Raw genomic sequence first — 19,282 nt, forward strand, 5'->3', positions numbered from 1 at the left:
GATTCATTTATCAGTATAATATACACTAGGAATTAACTATTAGTGGCTTTTTGTTGTTGTTGTTTTAAGATGGCATCTGAACTCTACTTGAATTTTATCTTGGTAACATTTATTATTATTTCACATTTAGTCAGTCAACTATTTTAAAAATTATTTCATGAAAAACAGATGGAAATAAATTATTAAATGGCACATGGTCAAGTGGTAGTTCCCCAAAAGGAAAACAAGCCCAGCTGGGTCCCTGGTTCAATTCCTCATCAGGGCATATGCCCACAATCTCCAGTAGGGGGCGTGCAAGAGTCAGCCAATCCATGATGTTTCTCTCTCTCTCTCTCTCTCTCTCTCTCTCTCTCTCTCTCTCTCTCTCTCTCTCCTTCCTCTCTGAAATCAATAAAAATATTTTTTTTAAAAAAAGGAAAACCAAGTGCTGTTACTAGAACATGGGCTGGTAGAGGTTAAGCCGATAAAAGCAACAGATGCCCTTGGCGGTTCTCTTCCCTCAAAGCTCTCCTCTCACATTGGATACCTCATCCTCCTCGTTTTCCTTTCAGTGTGCCCCCCAAAAAGCAACTATTTTTAAAGATATTTCAATAACTAGCCACTTATTCTTCGTACTTTCTCAAAATACTGTAATTTTTGTTGCTTCATTTAATATCATGAGTCTTGTAAGATAACTTTTGATGATATCTTTAATAAACAAAATACATTATTTTAGATCAGAGGTGGGCAACCTTTTTTTCTGCCAAGGGCCATTTGGATATTGGTAACATCACTCATGGGCCACACAAAATTATCAACTTAAAAATTAGCCTGCTCTATTTGGTCAAACATTTCATTAACTCACCCGTAATGCCTTGGCAGGGCCGGACCACATGATTTCGAGGGCCTTACACATCCCATGGCCGGATGTTCCCCATCTCTGTTTTAGATGATAATTTTAGCCTCCTTTTTTGAACTTTTGTGGTTTAATTAAGAGTAAAATTTACTATATGTCTACTTATTCAAAAGCATCATTATCCAATTTTTAGCATTAAGCTTTATCCTAAACTTAGCTTGGGGCTGAGGAAAAATAACCTCATTAGCCATCCTTTAGGCTGGAACTGTCCCCCACCCAAAATCATAAAACACTGAAGATATACAAAATGAACTAGTTACTGCTCCTACAAAATCAGCTCCCCTTCTGATTAGTATTTCTAAGAACGAGACCATCTTTCTTCCAGGCATTCAACCTCTAATACTGACAGTTATCTTTGGCCTTTCTCTTAATTCCAGCCTCAGTATCTAATCAGTCATTAGATTGGCTTTCCCTTTAAAGCTCCCATAATCTTCACTTCCTGTCCAAACACCCAAGTTCAGGCTCTTTTGATCTCATTCATATATTTTAGAAGTAGTCGGCTAATTGCACACACACCCCATTTCCCCAGACCCATACCTACTATAGCCTCCCCAATGCACTTCTCTTTGATCATGCTCCTAAAACCCTCTTACATCACATGGATTCCCTGCTCAGAACTTCTCATTGGCTTCCCATTGCCTAGAACAAAAGTTCATAACCTTGGGTCTATGCATGAGCTACAGGAGTCAGGGAACTCCTTGAAATTACTTACACAAATTTGAGTACCTAGTGTTATATGAGTTTTTCTGGAAAGTGAAATTTCCTAGTTTTCATCAAATTCTAAAATATAAAGAAGTTTTAGAAGATAAAGTCCAAACCTCTTAACTTTCCATGTGAGACCCTTAATAGGTCTCAGTGTGCCTTCCCAGTCTTCTTTCCCACTATCTCTCTCAAACAATTCTCACTTCAAGCCAAACTTAACCTACTCATTGTTGCAAATCATATAGGTGTTCTGCAGCAATTCTTTCCTTAAACCCTTCCCATGCCGGGAATATTTTCTCTCATTCATGATAACCAAAATGCCTGCCATTCATATGGTACAGTTCAAATCCTCTATCTTTAATGAAACAAACTCTAGATAGACACTTCAACTAAAAGGGGCCCATTCTATTTTGGAATTTCTTTTGCACTCACATTCACAGAAACAAGTTCTAAATAGGAGGACATAAATGCTATTTGAGTGCCAAGACAGGGGCTATTAATTCAAACTAGGAAGTTTAAAGAAAACCTCTAAACATTGGAATAATGTTGAACAGGATCTTTAAAAATAACCAATGTTTGTGGTTTTAAAAGGTGGTAGAGATGGCATTTTTTTTTCACTGAAGAAATATCATCAACATCAACACAGAAGGAAAATTGGAAAACGAAAGGCTTTTTTTATATTTTTTTGCAATTATTCGTGTAAATGAAAAAATGGCACAAAGGGTACAAGGACTACAATAAAAAGACATTAAGCTTGAAAATTAGTCACATTCGTATTATTCAAGGTCATGAGTACCATAGTAGGGAGCTTAGATGTTGTGCTATAACTATTGGGAGCCATCTACAGTTTTGAGTAGAGTAATATGATCAAGTCCCTAGCAGCTGTGTGTATTGTGAATTAGTCCAGGAAAAGACTGGAGACTTGGAAACCATAATGAGATCATTGCTAATCATGAAATAAGATGTCAAAAACGTGAGCACAGTCTATAGAAAGAAAAGAATGGATCACAAAGCTTCAGTAAAGGTGGAAAATATAGGAATTGGTAACAGATTGAATGTGGGAGGTGAGGGGGGAGATGTTGAAAATGTCTCCAAGATTTCGCAGCTGGAAAACTTGGGGCTGAGTGGCAATGCCAATGAGGGAAAATATAACTGACTCTGTTTAGATGCACTGAGATGAAGCAAGTGCAAAATAGTAACGTCCAGAGTCCGAACTAGGAGATGGAATGCCAATCTAGAGTTTAGGAGAAACTCAGGGAATTTAAGTGTAAATTTAAAAGAAATTTACATAATGACCACTAGTGGTTGAAATTGCTGAGAGAGAGGGAGAGGGAGAGAAAGAGAAAGAGAAAGGGCTTGTTAGGCTGATGAAATACTGTCTAAGACCGAAAAACATGTAAACTCTCCGGACGGCAGTGTTTCTATCCAACTATAAATGACTTAGAAATATGTGCCTCTAGCACCTCCTCTCTCCTAAACTGCATTGAATTTTCAGTTATTCATGAGAATCTTCACCATCAGTATATCCAAGAGCAAATTCAAATCAGGCCTCATTCCAGAATTCCACCTTTGTCTCATGGGGACTACCATTCTTCTAATCCTGGTCATCTTTGACTTTTTGCTTTTCTGACTGTTCAACTCCAGTCTTTCAGACTCACATTTGTGATGTGTCTAAGTCTCTCCCCTCCTTTTTAGTGCCCATACCTTACCTAAATTCGGACCCTAATTATTATTATTCTTTGTAGACCAGTTACAATGCACTTTTCACTCTTCTCCTCACCCAACACCTCCCTCCACCCAACTCATCTTACTGCATATAACTAAAGGAGAGAATGTGTGTAAGCACTTAGCTCAGAGCCCAGGTTGTGATACTCAGTATATGAGAGCTGTTGTTGCTATTGTTATTCATCCCAGCTGTTGTTTCAAATTTAAAGGTACCTTTATAAAAATGTATTTTATCTTTGCTGTTTTTCTTCCACCTTTTTATTCTTTGTCCTTTCTTTTTAGTGCAGGGATAGGTAGAACGGGGTGTTTTATTGCTACATCCATTGGCTGTCGACAGTTGAAAGAAGAAGGAGTTGTGGATCCGCTAAGCATTGTCTGCCAGCTTCGTGTAGACAGGTGAGTGTCTGCGGGATTGGGTCATAGAGATCAGAGCATCGTTATCTGTCACAACCTGCTCTGACCAGCCTGACTTTGCAAACATCACAGGCTCCAAAGTCCTAAATCCCTGTAGTGATTTGTGTAAAGTGCTTAAGAATATACATTATATTCAAAAGCCATCAAAGAAAGTGCTATTTGCAATACTGACCATCAGGAGTCCAAAACCAGCCTGGCCGGGTGGCTCGGTTGGTTGAGTATCATCCTGTGCACTGAAAGGTTGCTGGTTTGATTCCTGGTCACTGAACATGCCTGGGTTTTGGGTTCAATCCAAGCACATATGGAAGGCAACCAATTAATGTTTCTCTCTCACATTGATGTTTCTCTCTCTCTCTCTCTCTCTCTCTCTCTCTCTCTCTCTCTCTCAGCTCTAAGCATGTCCTTGGAGAGAGAGAGAGAGAGAGAGAGAGAGAGAGAGAGAGAGAGAGAACAAAACAACAACAAGACCAAAAGCTTATGCCTAATCCCTCTTTGTCTCTGATGCAGGTTGTTTATGGTGGTAACTGTTCCTTCTTAGTCTTACAGCCCCATTCCTTATATACTCTGTATTTTCATTTGACTTAGCTGAATTATGCACTTTAGGCTCCAAAGTCCTCATCTTGATCCTTTAAAATGAGGTATATGTCATACTACCAAGAGCCCCCCTTTTTTAATTGTGAAAAATACGCATAAAATTTACCATCTGATAAACTTGGGGTGACTTCTTGGTGGGTATAAGGTGAAACAGTCATTTTTATACATAGATCACTTTTGTGATGATCCCCGCGTCTGTGTTGAAAACAGAACAAAAAAGAACTTTTCTTCCTTTCACCCCAATAAAGCCTACCTGGGTAAGGGAATGGTGAGCCAGTGATGGAGAAAGAGCGCAGGTGCTCCTTGAGAACAGACACAGACAGGGGGTGTGGTACCAGCACGTGAGCAGCCGAAGTCTCCTCTGCCTACTTCAATGTGCTGGAGGGGAGGAGCGCTGTTCTGAGAGGCTGAAGTACTTACTGGGCTCTCTTCTTCCATTCAAACGGCGAATACTGATTCCTCGCCTCCTGCCCGAGGCATTGTTCCAGGTGCTGCCTGCAGCACTGGACGGGGTGAGTGAGGCTCTACTGCCCTAGAGTTCACACGCTAACAGAGAGGGAGGATATCATAAACAAGCTAAGAAATAAACAGGATAATTTCAGACAAAAATAAAAGCTGAACAGTAATAAAAAGGAGAGAGAGGGAGATTTTGCTCTGTGACCTAGTTTCCTAAAAGTGAAATTAGAGTCACCTTTTAAGATTCGTTTGATAAATATTTATCAAGCACCTACTATGTGCTAGGTCCTGGGATTTCAATAAGAGGCAAAGACTTTTCCTAAAGTTCAATGAGATAATATTTATAAAGCACTTAGAACAGTCTGGCACATTGTAAGCCTTAAGTACATGTAAACTGTGTTATTATTATTTTCATTATTAAAATTATCAATCAAGTTTCTCCTGTCTCTAAAAATGAAACAGTCAAATCCCCTTCGTGGATGAGGTTTTCCCTCTCTATTTCTATCTGTCCTTGACCCCTTTTAAATAATAATTTCTAAATCTTGTAAGTGCATCTTCCCTCTATTTTTCTCTTAACTTTGGTTTATTAGAGGCTGCTCACTGTGGTGGCTACGATTCTAGGCTCTGAAGATAGATTACCTGTTTTGCATCATGGTTCCCACCATTTTCTGATTGTGTGGCCGTGGGCACGTTATAGGACTTGTCCATGCCTTGGTTTTCTCACTTGCAAAATAGAAGTAATAATAACTTCTACTTTCTATTTTTGTTGAAGGATTAAGAGAGAATTTTCAAAGTGTCTTTTACATAGTAAGTGTGCAGCCAAGTTTAGCCACAGCTATTATCAGTATCTATAGCAAGAAACCTGTACTTGTATCTGTAAGCTGGAACTAATAATCTATATCCCACAGGGTTGCGGTGACATTAAGATGGATTACACCTGTGAGGCACTTTGTAGAACACTTAGCCTATGTTTCCTTCCCTCTACTGTCCCCACGTCCACCTTTCCATACCCCACATGTAACTGCTTCCAAAAATGTTTTCATTTTTTCATTTTTATTGATTGATTTTAAAGAGAGAAAGGAATGGAGAGAGAGAAATATCAATTGTTGTTCCACTTATTTATGCATTCATTGCATAAATTGATTCTTGTATGTGCTCTGGCCAGGCTGGAACCTGCAACTGAGCTATGCCACCAGGGCTAATGTTTTCTTTTTGTGCCTGAGAAGATCAATTCCAGTTATCTCTCCCTCTCCTCTTAAAATTGTTCTCTTAGTCTTCCCCGCTCCCTTTGCCTTCCATCAGTACTGTCCACACTAGCTCCAATAGAATCTGGTGGCTTCACGTCAGACTCTGGTACCTACATTCACCCAGAAGAGGGACCCTCATCAGAAAGTAAGGGACAGCACCCCATCAGCTGGAGCTGCTCCCACAATGACCTTGATGTCTCCTGTTTTGTGCTTCTGTAAACAAGACTCCTGCTTGGGAACCAAAATCCCCCAGGCACTCTAGTTGATATCCCGGTGCCCTGCTTTCCTGCTGGCTAATGCTAGAATTCCACGAACACCAGATCTAAACAGACTCCGAACCAAGTTGGCCTCCGACACCTGCTCTGACTCTATTTGGAACAACATCCTAAAAAGCACTGGGCATGGTTTACACAATTTTTTTTGCCCCTGTTACTCTTAATCTTGCCTATTTGCCCTCCCATCAACCACCTCCCCCACCTGCTTTTGTAGCCTGACCTCCACCTTGGTTTCCACTTCCCAGTCACCACAATTTGTCAAGCCTACCAAATTGTCCTCTAACTTTGAATGGAATCATAAATACATTTTTTTAAAATCATATCACAATGCCTCCTCTATCTGCTCCTTCCTTCCTAAAGCAAATGGTCAGAAAACTTAGCCTTGGCCTTCCATCACTACCAAGGTTTTCCCACAAGCTTGTCCTTTCTCTTCTGATAGGATCTTCAAAACATAGCCAACTTCTCTGCTGATCTGAAGCCATGGACTCCCACCCCCTTGGATTTGAACTACTGCCAGTATGTGTCTCGAAATCATTCTGATTTATTCATCAACATCCCTTCTACATAAAATTCTTTCTGAGCAGCTGTTGTTTATCAAACAGATCCTCTCCTTTAAACTTTCCTTGAAAGCTTTTTCTTTTTCCTTCCTTCCTTCGTTCAGAGGATCAGCATCAGTTTTCCTTTGTTGTCCCTTCCGTCTGTGGTACACTCTTGTAGCCACTGTGAAAAGGGATACAGAAAACCTTCCACTTTTCCTTCACCCCATCCAACCTCTTGCTCCCCCACCCTTCTTGCTTCTTGCGTTCAGCTTTTCCCTGTCATACCTCATTTTAAACATATCCGTGTCTGGCCAGCTGCTGCCACTGACCATGTCTTTAACGCATGACAGCAAAGGCAGAGACGGTCCCCACTCTGCTCTTGCAGCTTTTCGTCCTTCATCAGTTCTTCAAACCTCATCCCCCACCCCCGGTCTCCGCAGTCATCCATCCTTGCCCTCAGCTCTGGATCTGCCTTCAGACATTCCAGAAAGCACTCTTCCTACTCAGAAGTGTATTTAATCTTGGCCTTTTTTCATGGTCTTCAAAGCACATCTCCTTTAACTCCCAAAGTGAACCCCCGCCCCCTAGCCAGTAGGAAAAGAGATTCTTTGGCTTCTTTAAAAAAAATGAGGAAAGAAAGAATTCAAGGTATCAAGTGAGTTGCCCAAGGTCATTAGTGCTTAGAAAATGGCAACATGGTCTTCTTTGGAATTCAGGGCTTCTGATTTCTGACACAAAGGTGTGACTGTTATAGAGAAAGTATTCAGGCTTTTGGAATATGTTTATTCTAAAACTGCTTGTAAAAAAGCACACATATCTCTTTGGTAATGCTTTGCCAGTTTTAGGAAATGCAATGACACCGTAATTTTTAAAACAATGGTTAATATGAATGAGAGCTGTTTCACAAATAGAGTGAAGATATCAGCAGTTGCTGTAAGAGTATAATTTTTTTTATTGAGCATCTTTTCATATGGACATTTATATGTCTTCCTTCTTTCCTTGGTTCCAATATTTATTTATTTATTTATTTATTTTGATTACAGTTGATGCTCAATAGCATGTTGATTTCAGGTGTACAGCATAGTGGTTAGACGTTTATATAAGTTACGAAGTGATCCCCCAGTAAGTCTAGTACCCACCTGACATCATGCATAGTTATTACAATATTATTGACTATATTCCTTAGGTTGTAATTTACATCCCTGTGACTATTTTGTAACTGCCAATTTGTGCTTAATACTCCGGTTTCTCTTCTGAACATATAAATCTTTCGTCTTAAGAGTATAATTTGAGGGATATAGGAAAGTTGCCTCATCTCAAAATATCTACATAGGGAGGATGCCAAAAATATCTGTGTGAGGTCAACATCTATATTACTGCTAATTAGAGAGCCAATCCTTGGCTAAGAGAATCATTGCTCTTTAAAGCCCATTTAACCTGGAGATGGGAGTTGAGGGTGACACTTTATACCTTCTCAGCTATTAACACTTTCATGTAAACAAAATAATCTATTCTTTCCAGCACGGCAGCTAGAGAGAGTATAGCTGCCTGCATCGTCAGTACATTCAGAACATGGGTTTCGATGAAGGAGAATTGAAGAGAAGGTTCCAGAAGCTGGGTGCACCCGAGGCCCTGCAGTCAAGGGGACTGCAGACAACGCCTGGTCACTGGGAGCCAGAGGGGCCCAGGAAGGGAGCAGAAGAGCTCTAGCAAGGGACACCTTGCAAAGAGCAGCTACCTCATTTGGGAGACCCAGTACCATAAAAGTACTAAATATTTCTGGACGGTGACAGCAGAGCATTAACCTGCCCGCAGGGTCCTTCGCTGCACAGGGGCTGGAGCCTATGTGATGGCAGAGGTCTCAAGCCCAGGAAGCCGGGCCCACCTCGGGGAGTTTTTAGGACGGTGTTTGTGGATGGGCCTGAATCCTGTGTCTGGTGTCCTGCAGAACAGACACCCCGGGCTTTGCTCTGAGTGCTGCTCCTGCGTCATGCGTTTGTTCATTCATTCATTCATTTACTGAACACCTCCTACTGAATGTGCACGGGGCACCCGGGTGTAGGAAGATAGATTCCTTAACAGACTTTCCCAGACTGTGTTTCTCGGAGCCACAGTTTAATTATCAATTAAACTACGAGAGCCTGCTAAGTGCCAAAAGCTCTTAGACTGTCTTCAGGGGAGGGAGGGGAAGGAATTCTCAATTAAGTTAGAGAAAAAGCTGTATACTCTATTTCTTAGAACCCTCTCCTCTTGGAGATTTACAAAAAGTATTGATGCATTAAAGGATCTGAAAAGTCCCCCAACCTGGAAATGCATGGAACTTCCTTTAAGCATTCTTCCACATTTGCCCCCTTTCCTCAAAGACTACCTGAATGGAGAGAAAGAAGTTGTAAAATAACAACTACAAACTGTCCTTTCGGAAGCCCGGTGGTGCAGAGAAGACTGGAGATGGCACAGGGATGTGAGCCTGGGTGGGACCATCCAAAAGGGGAAAGGAAATGGGTGGGACTGGCTGATTGGAAGCATCCAGCAGAATGTAACAAGGGAGACAAATGACAGAGCCTATTCAGACACATGACAGAGAGCTGATACTTCTTACTCTGCAGCATACAGGCCTTTTCCCATCCTCTCAGACCCTCTCTGACAATGACCTCTGATCCAAGAGGTCCAGGCTGCATACTGCCCCGTGTTTTTTACAATCTGCCCCCACCACGAATAGCTGCCTCCGCTGAGAAGCCCGGGTCATGGCTAACAGAGAAAAGGACAAGGCAGTGACGTGGATACTTGACATGGGGCTTGTTTCATGACCAAGTCAAGAGTTTGAGCATTCGGAAGAATCAAAATCCTGACGCCTGCCCCCCCCCCCCCCCCCCCCCGCCCCTCCGCCACACACACACACACACACACACCGCCATAAAAAAAATGACAGTGCCTGATTGTTGTGATCCAACCTGACAAAAACAGGCCATTTGTATCCAGATCATCAATCCGCATTTTAGAATTCAAATGGTCTGGTTTAGAGATGAGTCTGTTATGCTAAACGGATATTTCCAGTGTAACAACAATGACAAAGCCATTTGGTAGATTCCTCATTCTCTGGCACGACATTATTTTTATTGGCTTTAAAGCAACTTCTATTAATAGATGCTACAGTTCGCACTGCAAATTCATGAGTCTGTGATTCTCCTTTTAATAATACTTTTGAGCATATTTTGGACTAAAATAGGATCTCTTTTTTCCCAAGTAGAAGGTCAAACTCAGTGCAAGGCACCCACAAGGGTTTTATTTAGATTATTCCATTAATTTTCATAACGTCTGTTCATTAAACAGTGACGTGGGCAACAGTCATTTGGGACTGAGCGCTGCTAGTGGGACAGGTAAGCAGGCAGCCACTACAGCATGAGGTAGACCAGATGTCAAGGAGCCCCGTGCTGATCCTGGCTCTGGCCCCAATTTCCTGTGTGACCACTTGTCCATTCTAGGCCCCGAGGTCCTATTTGTAAAAAGAGAGGTGGGACATATCAGTGGTTCCTTAGTCTTCTGGTATGAGGAGCCCTTTTATAAAAGTATTTCCTGGACTTCAACCTGATGGTTGAATTTTTGAAATCCATAATGCTTATAAATTAGTCTTCATTCTAAGACTCACAGTGATTAGTGATGCATATGTATGCATGTTTATTTGGCCAACTGATGATGCTGAGAGCACAAGTGGATTCAAAGACCCCTCCAATCAGATGCCTTTTCTATCCTGGGATTCAGTGATGGGGAAGTGATTGGCTAGCTCCCTAAAATTTCTCTCAGCTATTGCATTCTTTGAGTCTATGAACTTTTGTTTTTGGAGAGAACAATGGAATTGCAATAACAGACAATCATAACATTTGCCAAACATCTACTAGGAAAGAGATGGTTTAAAAAAAAATCTGGCCTTAAGAACATTGTACAAATCTTCATTTTTCAGGAGGAATCCAAGACCTAAAAATAATGAATAATATATCTAAAATCATATAACAAATTTTGACTTTTTTTAACAATTTGAATTGAACTTCCAATTTTGCTCAAATGAAATTGGCTAAATTTTTGTTTTTGTTTTGTTTTTTTTTTTTTTGTTCCCAAAAGCCTATTGTTTTCTGGGGTGGGAAACCTAAGTGGGTTAAGCACAAGTTTAAGAGAAAGAGCAAGTTCACATTCTAATCCTGCTTTTGACAGTGACCCTGAACTAATCCTACATAATAAAACCCTAATATGCAAATCGACCGAATGGCGGAATGACCGGTCACTGTGATGGGCACTGACCACCAGCGGGCAGACGCTCAATTCAGGAGCTGCTCCCTGATGGTCAGTGTGCTCCCACAGGGGGAGCGCCGCTCAGCCAGAAGCCAGGCTTACAGCTGGCGAGCACAGCGGCGGCAGAGCGCTAGCAGGCTTAAGCTGGCAGGCAGACATCCCTCGAAGGGTCCCAGACTGCGAGAGGGCGCAGGCTGGGCTGAGGGACACCCCCCACCCCAGTGCACAAATGTCGTGCACCGGGCCTATAGTTGCTATATAAACCAGAAAAATTGTTTATCTCAGATGGTTTTAGTTTACTTATTATTAAAATCTGGAAATAAGTATGATGACTTTCTTTTTTCTGTAAAAAGGGATAGTTTGCTCAATCATGTTTTTCTGTTGCCATACATATATAAGTAAACAATTTTCAAAAATGATGGTAAATGGAAAGGACCCAGTACATTAGTACTAAATTGGATACATTGTAATCATGGTTTATCACTTAGAAAGCCTTTCTATATCCTGCTTAAATCTTCTCATCTTAAATAGTACTAAATTAGTTGTGACTATAGCACCTAATTAAGAATTCCAGTTGCTTCCACGGTGTCTAGCTCCTGTGACAAGAGATTCATTTAAGCTTGTGTATGCCAGCATTTCACAGAAGTGACAGAAGGTCATTTACACACTGAGCAGGAGAGATGCTCCTGTCCCTTTAAAAAGTAATAGTAATGATCGATAGTAATAAGATGGCCAAAGAAACTCAGAAAAAGCTCACATGCACATCAATGTTATAGGAGAATGACTAAAGAGCAATAGCATGACCATCAGGAGGCAGGAAAGGAAAGACTATATTCCATGCAGGTTGGCGTCTGCAACTTTTTTTGTCATCCTATTTCTTTTAATCTTATTTGGCACCTCTAGACACTGGAAGAACTTGAAAACAGAATTTTGGAAATGAGACACAGAAAATAATACGCGATCCCAAGGCCTTTTTCTTTTCTGTCCCCCACCCCCAGCGAAACAGGAAACAGTCTGTCTTACCCTCCCATTTAAGAGTCAGTGGTGAGATCTGCAGTTGTCTTTGTACATCCTTACCTTGGAGGCCCGAAGTTGGAATGACATCCAGAGACCTTACTTGTAGCTTCCCAGACAGGATAGAAAAATGCTTCCAGTGTGCGTCATATCATTGTTTACATGTTTTGATTAATCACTATAGTTGGATGGTTTTGTCTTTTTTTAACTACAATTATCTAAGAGGAGGAATATGTGTGCCATCAGCTTCCTACACTGATGTGTCCCAAAAATATTGTTTCCAAAACTTGTTTAAAATAATTTTAAAGCACAAATTTCCCCCTGTTGGTATACTTTTTATCAACCCTAGATTTACATTTATCCATAGCCCTCTGCATTCCCAGCTAATCACAGAGATACCTTAATTCATGAATTTTGAAGATCTCATTTGAAGAACAGGAATTAAACATTTTGGTTTTCGTATTTTTAAGGACAATTAAAGCCCTAGAGATAGGTATGGATTTACTTGACATCACAGTTCCTGAGACCATAACAAGAAGTCCTCTGGTAAAACAGATTATGCCAACCGACTCTCTCCAGTGGTTGCCAAGACAACCTTTTCCTTCTTCTCAGCTAGGAGTTAATTGACTGTTAACCTGGGTGTTCAGAAGAAAATTGGCTAATTTTCAGGGGGTGAAAAAGGAACTCAAGATACACTAACGCATTGAATTTCCATTGAATTGTCACATGATGTGTGTTGGCTTTTATGCCCTACAAATACTTTGGACCACAGCCATTCCAGAGAAAGTGTTTATGTTCAAAATTCTATGTCAGAATCAGTCAAAACATTTATGTGTAAGTTCTCCCTCCTTGCCATGCCATCTGTATGAAGACTTGGGGAAACCTTGGTCCGAGGTACCCCGAGTTACAGCAGCAGACATTAGCCTTGCTTGACTCCTGCCCAAGCTATCAGAGATTTTACCCAAGAGGCACATTAACATCCACACTTTTTGTTCTAAATTTACTGTACCAAACTTTACCAAAGGAATTCCAGATTTGAAAATAATAAAAAGCCAAGGAGCGTTAAGTCCCATTGTTAGCCCAGGAGTGAGTCACCGCTGCAGAATTTCTTCTGTCTACTGATTAGACCGGATGCGTGCTGGGTGGTACGGCAGGAAAGGCTGCTGCTCTCTGTATGTGTGAGTTAATAGTCACAAAAGGTCACAATTTTAACATGTTAAAAACCAAATCTCTCTCCTGAGCATCTGGAGGGGTGTTGGTTTTTCTTGTGTGTGTGTGTGTGTGTGTGTGTGTGTGTGTGTGTGTGTGTGTGTTTTCCCCAAAGCACTCTCCTAGGAGTAAAGGGAAAAAGCTACGTATTTTTCCCCTTCTAACCTGAGTTTACCCTCAGCTGACACAGCTACGTGCTTCCCCTCATGCAGACTGAGACGATGCTGATTTTCAGGGTTGTCGAGGAGAATGTGGTGTGAGATAGCTGCCATTTCTGGAGGGGCAGTGGATCTGGGTCCTCCCTGGCCTGGCCAAACAGTGTTCTTATTCTGTGGCCACGGAGCCATCAGGCCACTTCGCCGCACCACTTTTGCAATAAATAGAATGACTTTCTTTCATGTGGAATGGGGCATAATTAGGGCGAACAAATAATTCCTCATCCACACCAAGCCACTTCTGAGGAGGAAAGGTGTCCCTATTAATAATTACACAGGACAGCAGGAGTGAGCCAGAACGGTGCCAGACAAACCAGAAGTGTGATCTCCCTGGGCTTAGGGTGAGCTAAGCGTTTACCAAAAGGATAAGAAAAAGAATATGCACATTGATTTAGTACTCACTAAACGACAACCTCGGCACTTAGCATTTTATGGAGTACCTCCTTTAAACCTTGCCAAACCTGAAACCTTACTAGGTAAATGATTACTGTTTGCCAGGTCAGTGGTTTTCAAACTGTTTTTGTGAACAATGGGGAACAAAACAATGGGAAGACACAATCTTCCACAGGACACCACTAAGGAAAGCCAATAAAAAGCAGAACTGCCCTGGTCACAGCTGGCATTGGGAGCTAGTCCTAAAGACCCAACCTCCTCCTCCACCAGCCTCGGCCCCTCAGGCTCCGCTGCAGAACCCTGGGTTCCTGGGATTTCTGGGATACTCTGCAGCTAGACATCGATATGCTCTGACTTATTGAATCCTCACAATCTGATGAGCTTTATCATTAATGTCACCTTATAAGTGAAGAAACCCCAGCTGGGAAGGAGTAAATGATGTACCCCAAACCGTAAAGCTAGTAGGTTCAAAGGCAAGGATTCACACTTGAATCTGTCGGACCCTAAACCCACTTCTTTCCACAACATTACCCACTGCCTCCACCACAGCAGACATCATGTTAATATTTAGACACATGTTTGGCTCTTCCCACCTAGGCTTGCCTGACTTAGACGGCATTGTGTCCTCTGCCAGGTGTGTTCTTAGCCTTTCTTAGCTCTCCAAGGCCATCAGAGGCCTCATCCCAGGGCCTTGCAGCCAGTTCTGTTTGACCCGATAGCACCAAAGAGTAACAGTGAAACAGCTAGCAATATGCTGTCTTTATGTGCTCAGCTGTGTGTGCTAAACATGTTAAGTGGATTCTCCCATTTATGTCTCACAGCAGTGCCGTGAGGTAGGCACTATTGTTTTATTACCTCGTCATTTTGAAGATGAGAAAACTGCAAAGATTACATAAGGTAAAGCAGCTCATAAGTGGTGGAGACAGGATTTGTCTTGACCACAGTGTGTGGTGGTGTCTTTTTCCTCTTAATGTACCCTACTGGTAATGAACCTGACACCTTAGCATCCCAAACCCAAACCTTTCCAAACTCACGACCATGCTCGTAGTGAATTGGGTTCTTTCCCCCTGTTTTTACATGACCTTACTCTTTTTTGATAAACTAACTCCTGCTGGGCAGTAGGTATGGTAGCTAAATGCTTTTTACCTCCTGGGGAAACAGATTTGTGTTTCAAGAGGAATCTCCAAAGAGGGATGGTCCTTACCCACAATGTACTGAGTAATGGTGGTGACATCAGGCACTGCCCAAACGATGATGGTCCAGCTATTTTGGGCCCCATAAGCCTTCTTCACTGAAGCATCATCTTGATCAACATGGATATATGTTAACCTTGGTTAACCTTGGTTGAGTTTAAACCATGATCTATTGGAGGTCAAGGATATTTTTAAAAATATATTTTATTGATTTTTTACAGAGAGGAGGGGAGAGGGATAGAGAGTTAGAAACATCGATGAGAAAGAAACATCGATCAGCTGCCTCCTGCACACTCTCTACTGGGGATGTGCCCAAAATCAAAGTACATGCCTTTCACCAGAATCTAACCTGGGACCCTTCCGTCTGCAGGCCAACACTCTATTCACTGAGCCAAATCGGTTCGGGCAAGGATTATTTTAATGCCTGATCTTTCAAAGGGAGTTAGAAGATGCCTTTTAAAGTTAATTAAACACACACACACACAAAAGAGCATTCTTGCTTCTTACCTTTGAGGACCAGCTTGTGTTAGGAATTTTACACCAGTAATAAAGATCCAGACTTCAGCAAGTCCATGGAACCTTGTCTAATCTGAAAGACACCTATGGCCCAAGTCAGAACCTTCCTGGAAGATGAATTATTTCAGGGCTTTCCTGAGAGTTTCATAATTAATCTAACACTATTCATTTATTCCATAAATATATTTTGTATATAGGCACTATATTAGGTTCTTGGGTATATTTTTACTATTTTCACCTTATAAAAAGATTGTATTTACCTCATAATGAGTAGCATCCCCCATATAATCTCAGATTTTAAGTTCTTACAAAGGTCCACAGAGTGTTCTGTATACCAATATATTCAATTAGACAGTTATTACAAATTTTCAAAGATGATAGTGATGAGTTCCTGAATTTGAATCAGTCTCCAGTGAATGCATGGTGGGAAGCCCTTTGCCCTCTTTCAGCCTGAAGTTTATCTGTTGTCGTGTGACATGAAAATGGCATGGCCTGTGTAACCTGGGTGACCTACTTCTTTATAAATGATAAATGAACATGCTTGTTCAATATCTGGAAGACACAAAGCTGGGGATGGTCAATGGAAGCCTAATAAACTGATGAATAGTAATGATGTCTGTAAATAAGAACACTGTAAATAACACCAACATGTTGCACTTAATAGGAATAAATAGAAAGTCCTGCATTTAGTTTTTAAAATTCAATAATGTAGGTTCAGGGTAGAAGAGAGCTGTAATTTTCATATTAAAAAAAAAAAACAACCTGCATACTCTTTCATTAACCTAAAGCTCCACTCAGCATTCTAAAATGCTTGCTGAGTACCAGCCACCAGGTGGACACTGTGGGATCTGACCACCAGGTGCATCTGCAAATGCAAGTTAATTGGCCAATAATGTGCAACTCAAGGGAGAAAATTTTCCCACTGACTTGATCTCATCGGGAGTAGACACAACACTCTAAGAAGGTCATAGTTGATAAAATAGCCTATAGGAGAGGGAGACGAGACCGGTGAGTGACAGGGAAACCAGGCTGGATGGAAATATTGAATGACCACAGGATGTTTAGTCTAGAGAAGAAAGGAGTATGAGACTTTGATGGTTGTTTTCTAGCATTTAGGGAGCTATTGTGTGACTACAGGAGGAGCCTTAAGCCTTTTTTGGGTTATTTTGGTTCATCCAGTGGGGTGACAGTTAGAGAGGGGAGGATTCATTTTGATGTCTTCAAGTTTTCCTGCCAACTTTGATTCCCACAAGGATTCCAGCAGAAACTGGCTGACCATCTGCCACGGAAACTGCTCCCTCTGCCAGGCTAGCTTGTGTGGGCGATTGACATGAGTGATCTCTGAGGATCTCTTCGCTGTTAATGCTTCCATTTTCATTTTTCAAGTTAAGTGGGAAGTAACATAACTTTCCATGTACCTTCCTTAAGCCTTTAGACACCCAAGGATTTTGCTAGCCTATTACTAATAAGTTCACTTCCTCACCTTCCCCACCTTCACTGCCTGAGACAACCTTGACTTAGTCAACAGAATGCCATAGAAAATACACTGCTGACCCATTTGGAATAGTTATGAAAACCTAGACTGTGTCTCTTTCATTCACCAGTTGGACATGTAAATACCAGTGATCATCAGAACAGACAGGAAGGAGGAAAGCTTGCCTCAATTGGGGTGAATAGAGAAAAGAAATTCACAAGACCAGAGCCCATGAGATCCATTAACACATTCAAGGCTCCATACACCTGCAGTTCAAGGGGGAGGACTAATGGTGCCCTGAGCTGTGTGAGTGCCGGAGGGAGAGAGGCAGGCACCTCTCAGTCCTTGCAGCTGCCCTAAAATGTACTGTGGCTGCATCGCTCGAGCTTCCCAGTCAAGGCCATCATCTTCCAGATACCTGCTGTGTTCTAGATGTGCCCAGAGGTCACCATCCGGCTAAGGGGAAGATTTACCACAGCCTCAGCTGCCCATTTCTGTAACCAACTATGACCAAGGAATACTTGGCCAGAAAGTTGCCTTCAGTACAACAAAACGTACCATTCTAGGGGGAAAGACTGATGAAACACTTCTGCCAAAAGTGGATGTCACCAGAAACTGCGTATTTACCTCTTTGTCTCTTACCAAATATATCACTTTGGCATCATGTAGATCTGTTTAGTTGAGAAGGGTGAGTCTTACTATCTGAATTTCTTGTATGCTTATATTTATAGAGGTTGACAAGTAAACATAGATACAAGCCCAGTTTTAGTTATTACCATTAACCAAAAATCATGTTACAGTGAGGCAACATACCTTGTTTTTAAGTTGAAGTGCTTACATGATCCTATATAATAAAAGGCTAATATGCAAATAGACTGAACGGTGGAACGACCAGTCGCTATGATGTGCACTGACCACCCAGGGGCAGATGCTCAATGCAGGAGCTGTCCCCTGGTGGTCATGCATTCCCACAGGGGGAGCACTGCTCAGCCAGAAGCCCTGAGCGGGACTCACAGCTGGCAAGTGCAGCGGCGGTGGCGGGAACCTCTCGGCCTCCGTGGCAGCACTAAGGATGTCCGACTGCCGGCTTAGTCAGACATCAGTCAGACATCCCCTGAGGGCTCCTAGACTGTGAGAGGGCACAGGTTGGGCTGAGGGACTCCACCCTCCTCCCCAGGAGTGCATGAATTTCATGCACTGGGCCTCTAGTCTAAAAATAATTATTTAGAATAGTAACAACAGCTAAAACATAATTTCAAAACTTGTTGTATGATTTCAGAGTTAGGGAGACTTTATAGGACTGAAAATAGTTACTAACTGTGATGCAGTTATTCAGTAAGCAGGAAAAATAAGTAGGATTTGATATTACTATCTGGTAGCTCTGCCAAGTATAAGAACCTTTCATTATTATAGAGAGAAAAATATGAGATAGCTGTTTTATATATAAAAGTATAATGAGAAACATCATTTCTCACAAAGACTGCTACCTTCTACTAATCCAATAACAACAGGTGTGCTGAGTAACTAGTGATGATAATGTTGATAACAGAGGGGGAAAAGCAAGAACCAATCCCCTTTTTCCAACTCAGTTAAAGGCCCACCCACTATTGTATTTAGACATCAGTATGCTCCACCCAGAGGCTGAGGTTGTTTCCATATTACACACTCAGACCATTTCAAGGTAGTTGTTCTTTGTAATTGTAGAAGGAGCAACATTTCATAGTTGAGTTTTGTTTAATAAACCAACTTTCATCAATTTTAATCCAAGTGTATGAACCATTTTAACATGAGGTGAATGACAAGACACCTGAGAAGTAATACTAACATTCCAGATGTTCATTTAATTCATTCATTGAAATAATTTAACCTTCACAAGAACCCTATGAAATAGGTGTTATAGTTATCCCACTTTAAAGAGAAGGAAACCAAGGCACAACAGGTTTTAAGAAACTTGTCCATGATCCCACAACTAAGAATTGGCTGAGGAGAGATTTGAACTCAGACAGCCTGGCTGGTTTCCAAGTCCAAGTACTTAACCAAAAGGATGCACTGTCTGCCCAGTAATGGTAGGTAGGTGAAATTAATCAAGTGTCTAGTGTGTACCAGGCACTGTGTTAATCCCTTTGTACATTAGCAT

General features: G+C 41.5%; 1 protein-coding gene across 1 annotated transcript in view; it reads left to right on the forward strand.

Moving 5' to 3' along the window:
• The window catches only part of PTPRR (protein tyrosine phosphatase receptor type R), a 226,823-nt gene that overhangs the window by 206,188 nt on the left and 1,353 nt on the right, over positions 1–19,282 (forward strand). Inside the window, exon 14 of the mRNA XM_054718843.1 lies at positions 3,605–3,718. Coding sequence (XP_054574818.1) covers positions 3,605–3,718 — 114 coding nt within the window. The remainder of the gene's footprint in view (positions 1–3,604; positions 3,719–19,282) is intronic.

The sequence above is a fragment of the Eptesicus fuscus genome, chromosome 7 (genome assembly GCF_027574615.1).
Source record: "Eptesicus fuscus isolate TK198812 chromosome 7, DD_ASM_mEF_20220401, whole genome shotgun sequence".
Classification (NCBI taxonomy): Eukaryota; Metazoa; Chordata; class Mammalia; order Chiroptera; family Vespertilionidae; genus Eptesicus; species Eptesicus fuscus.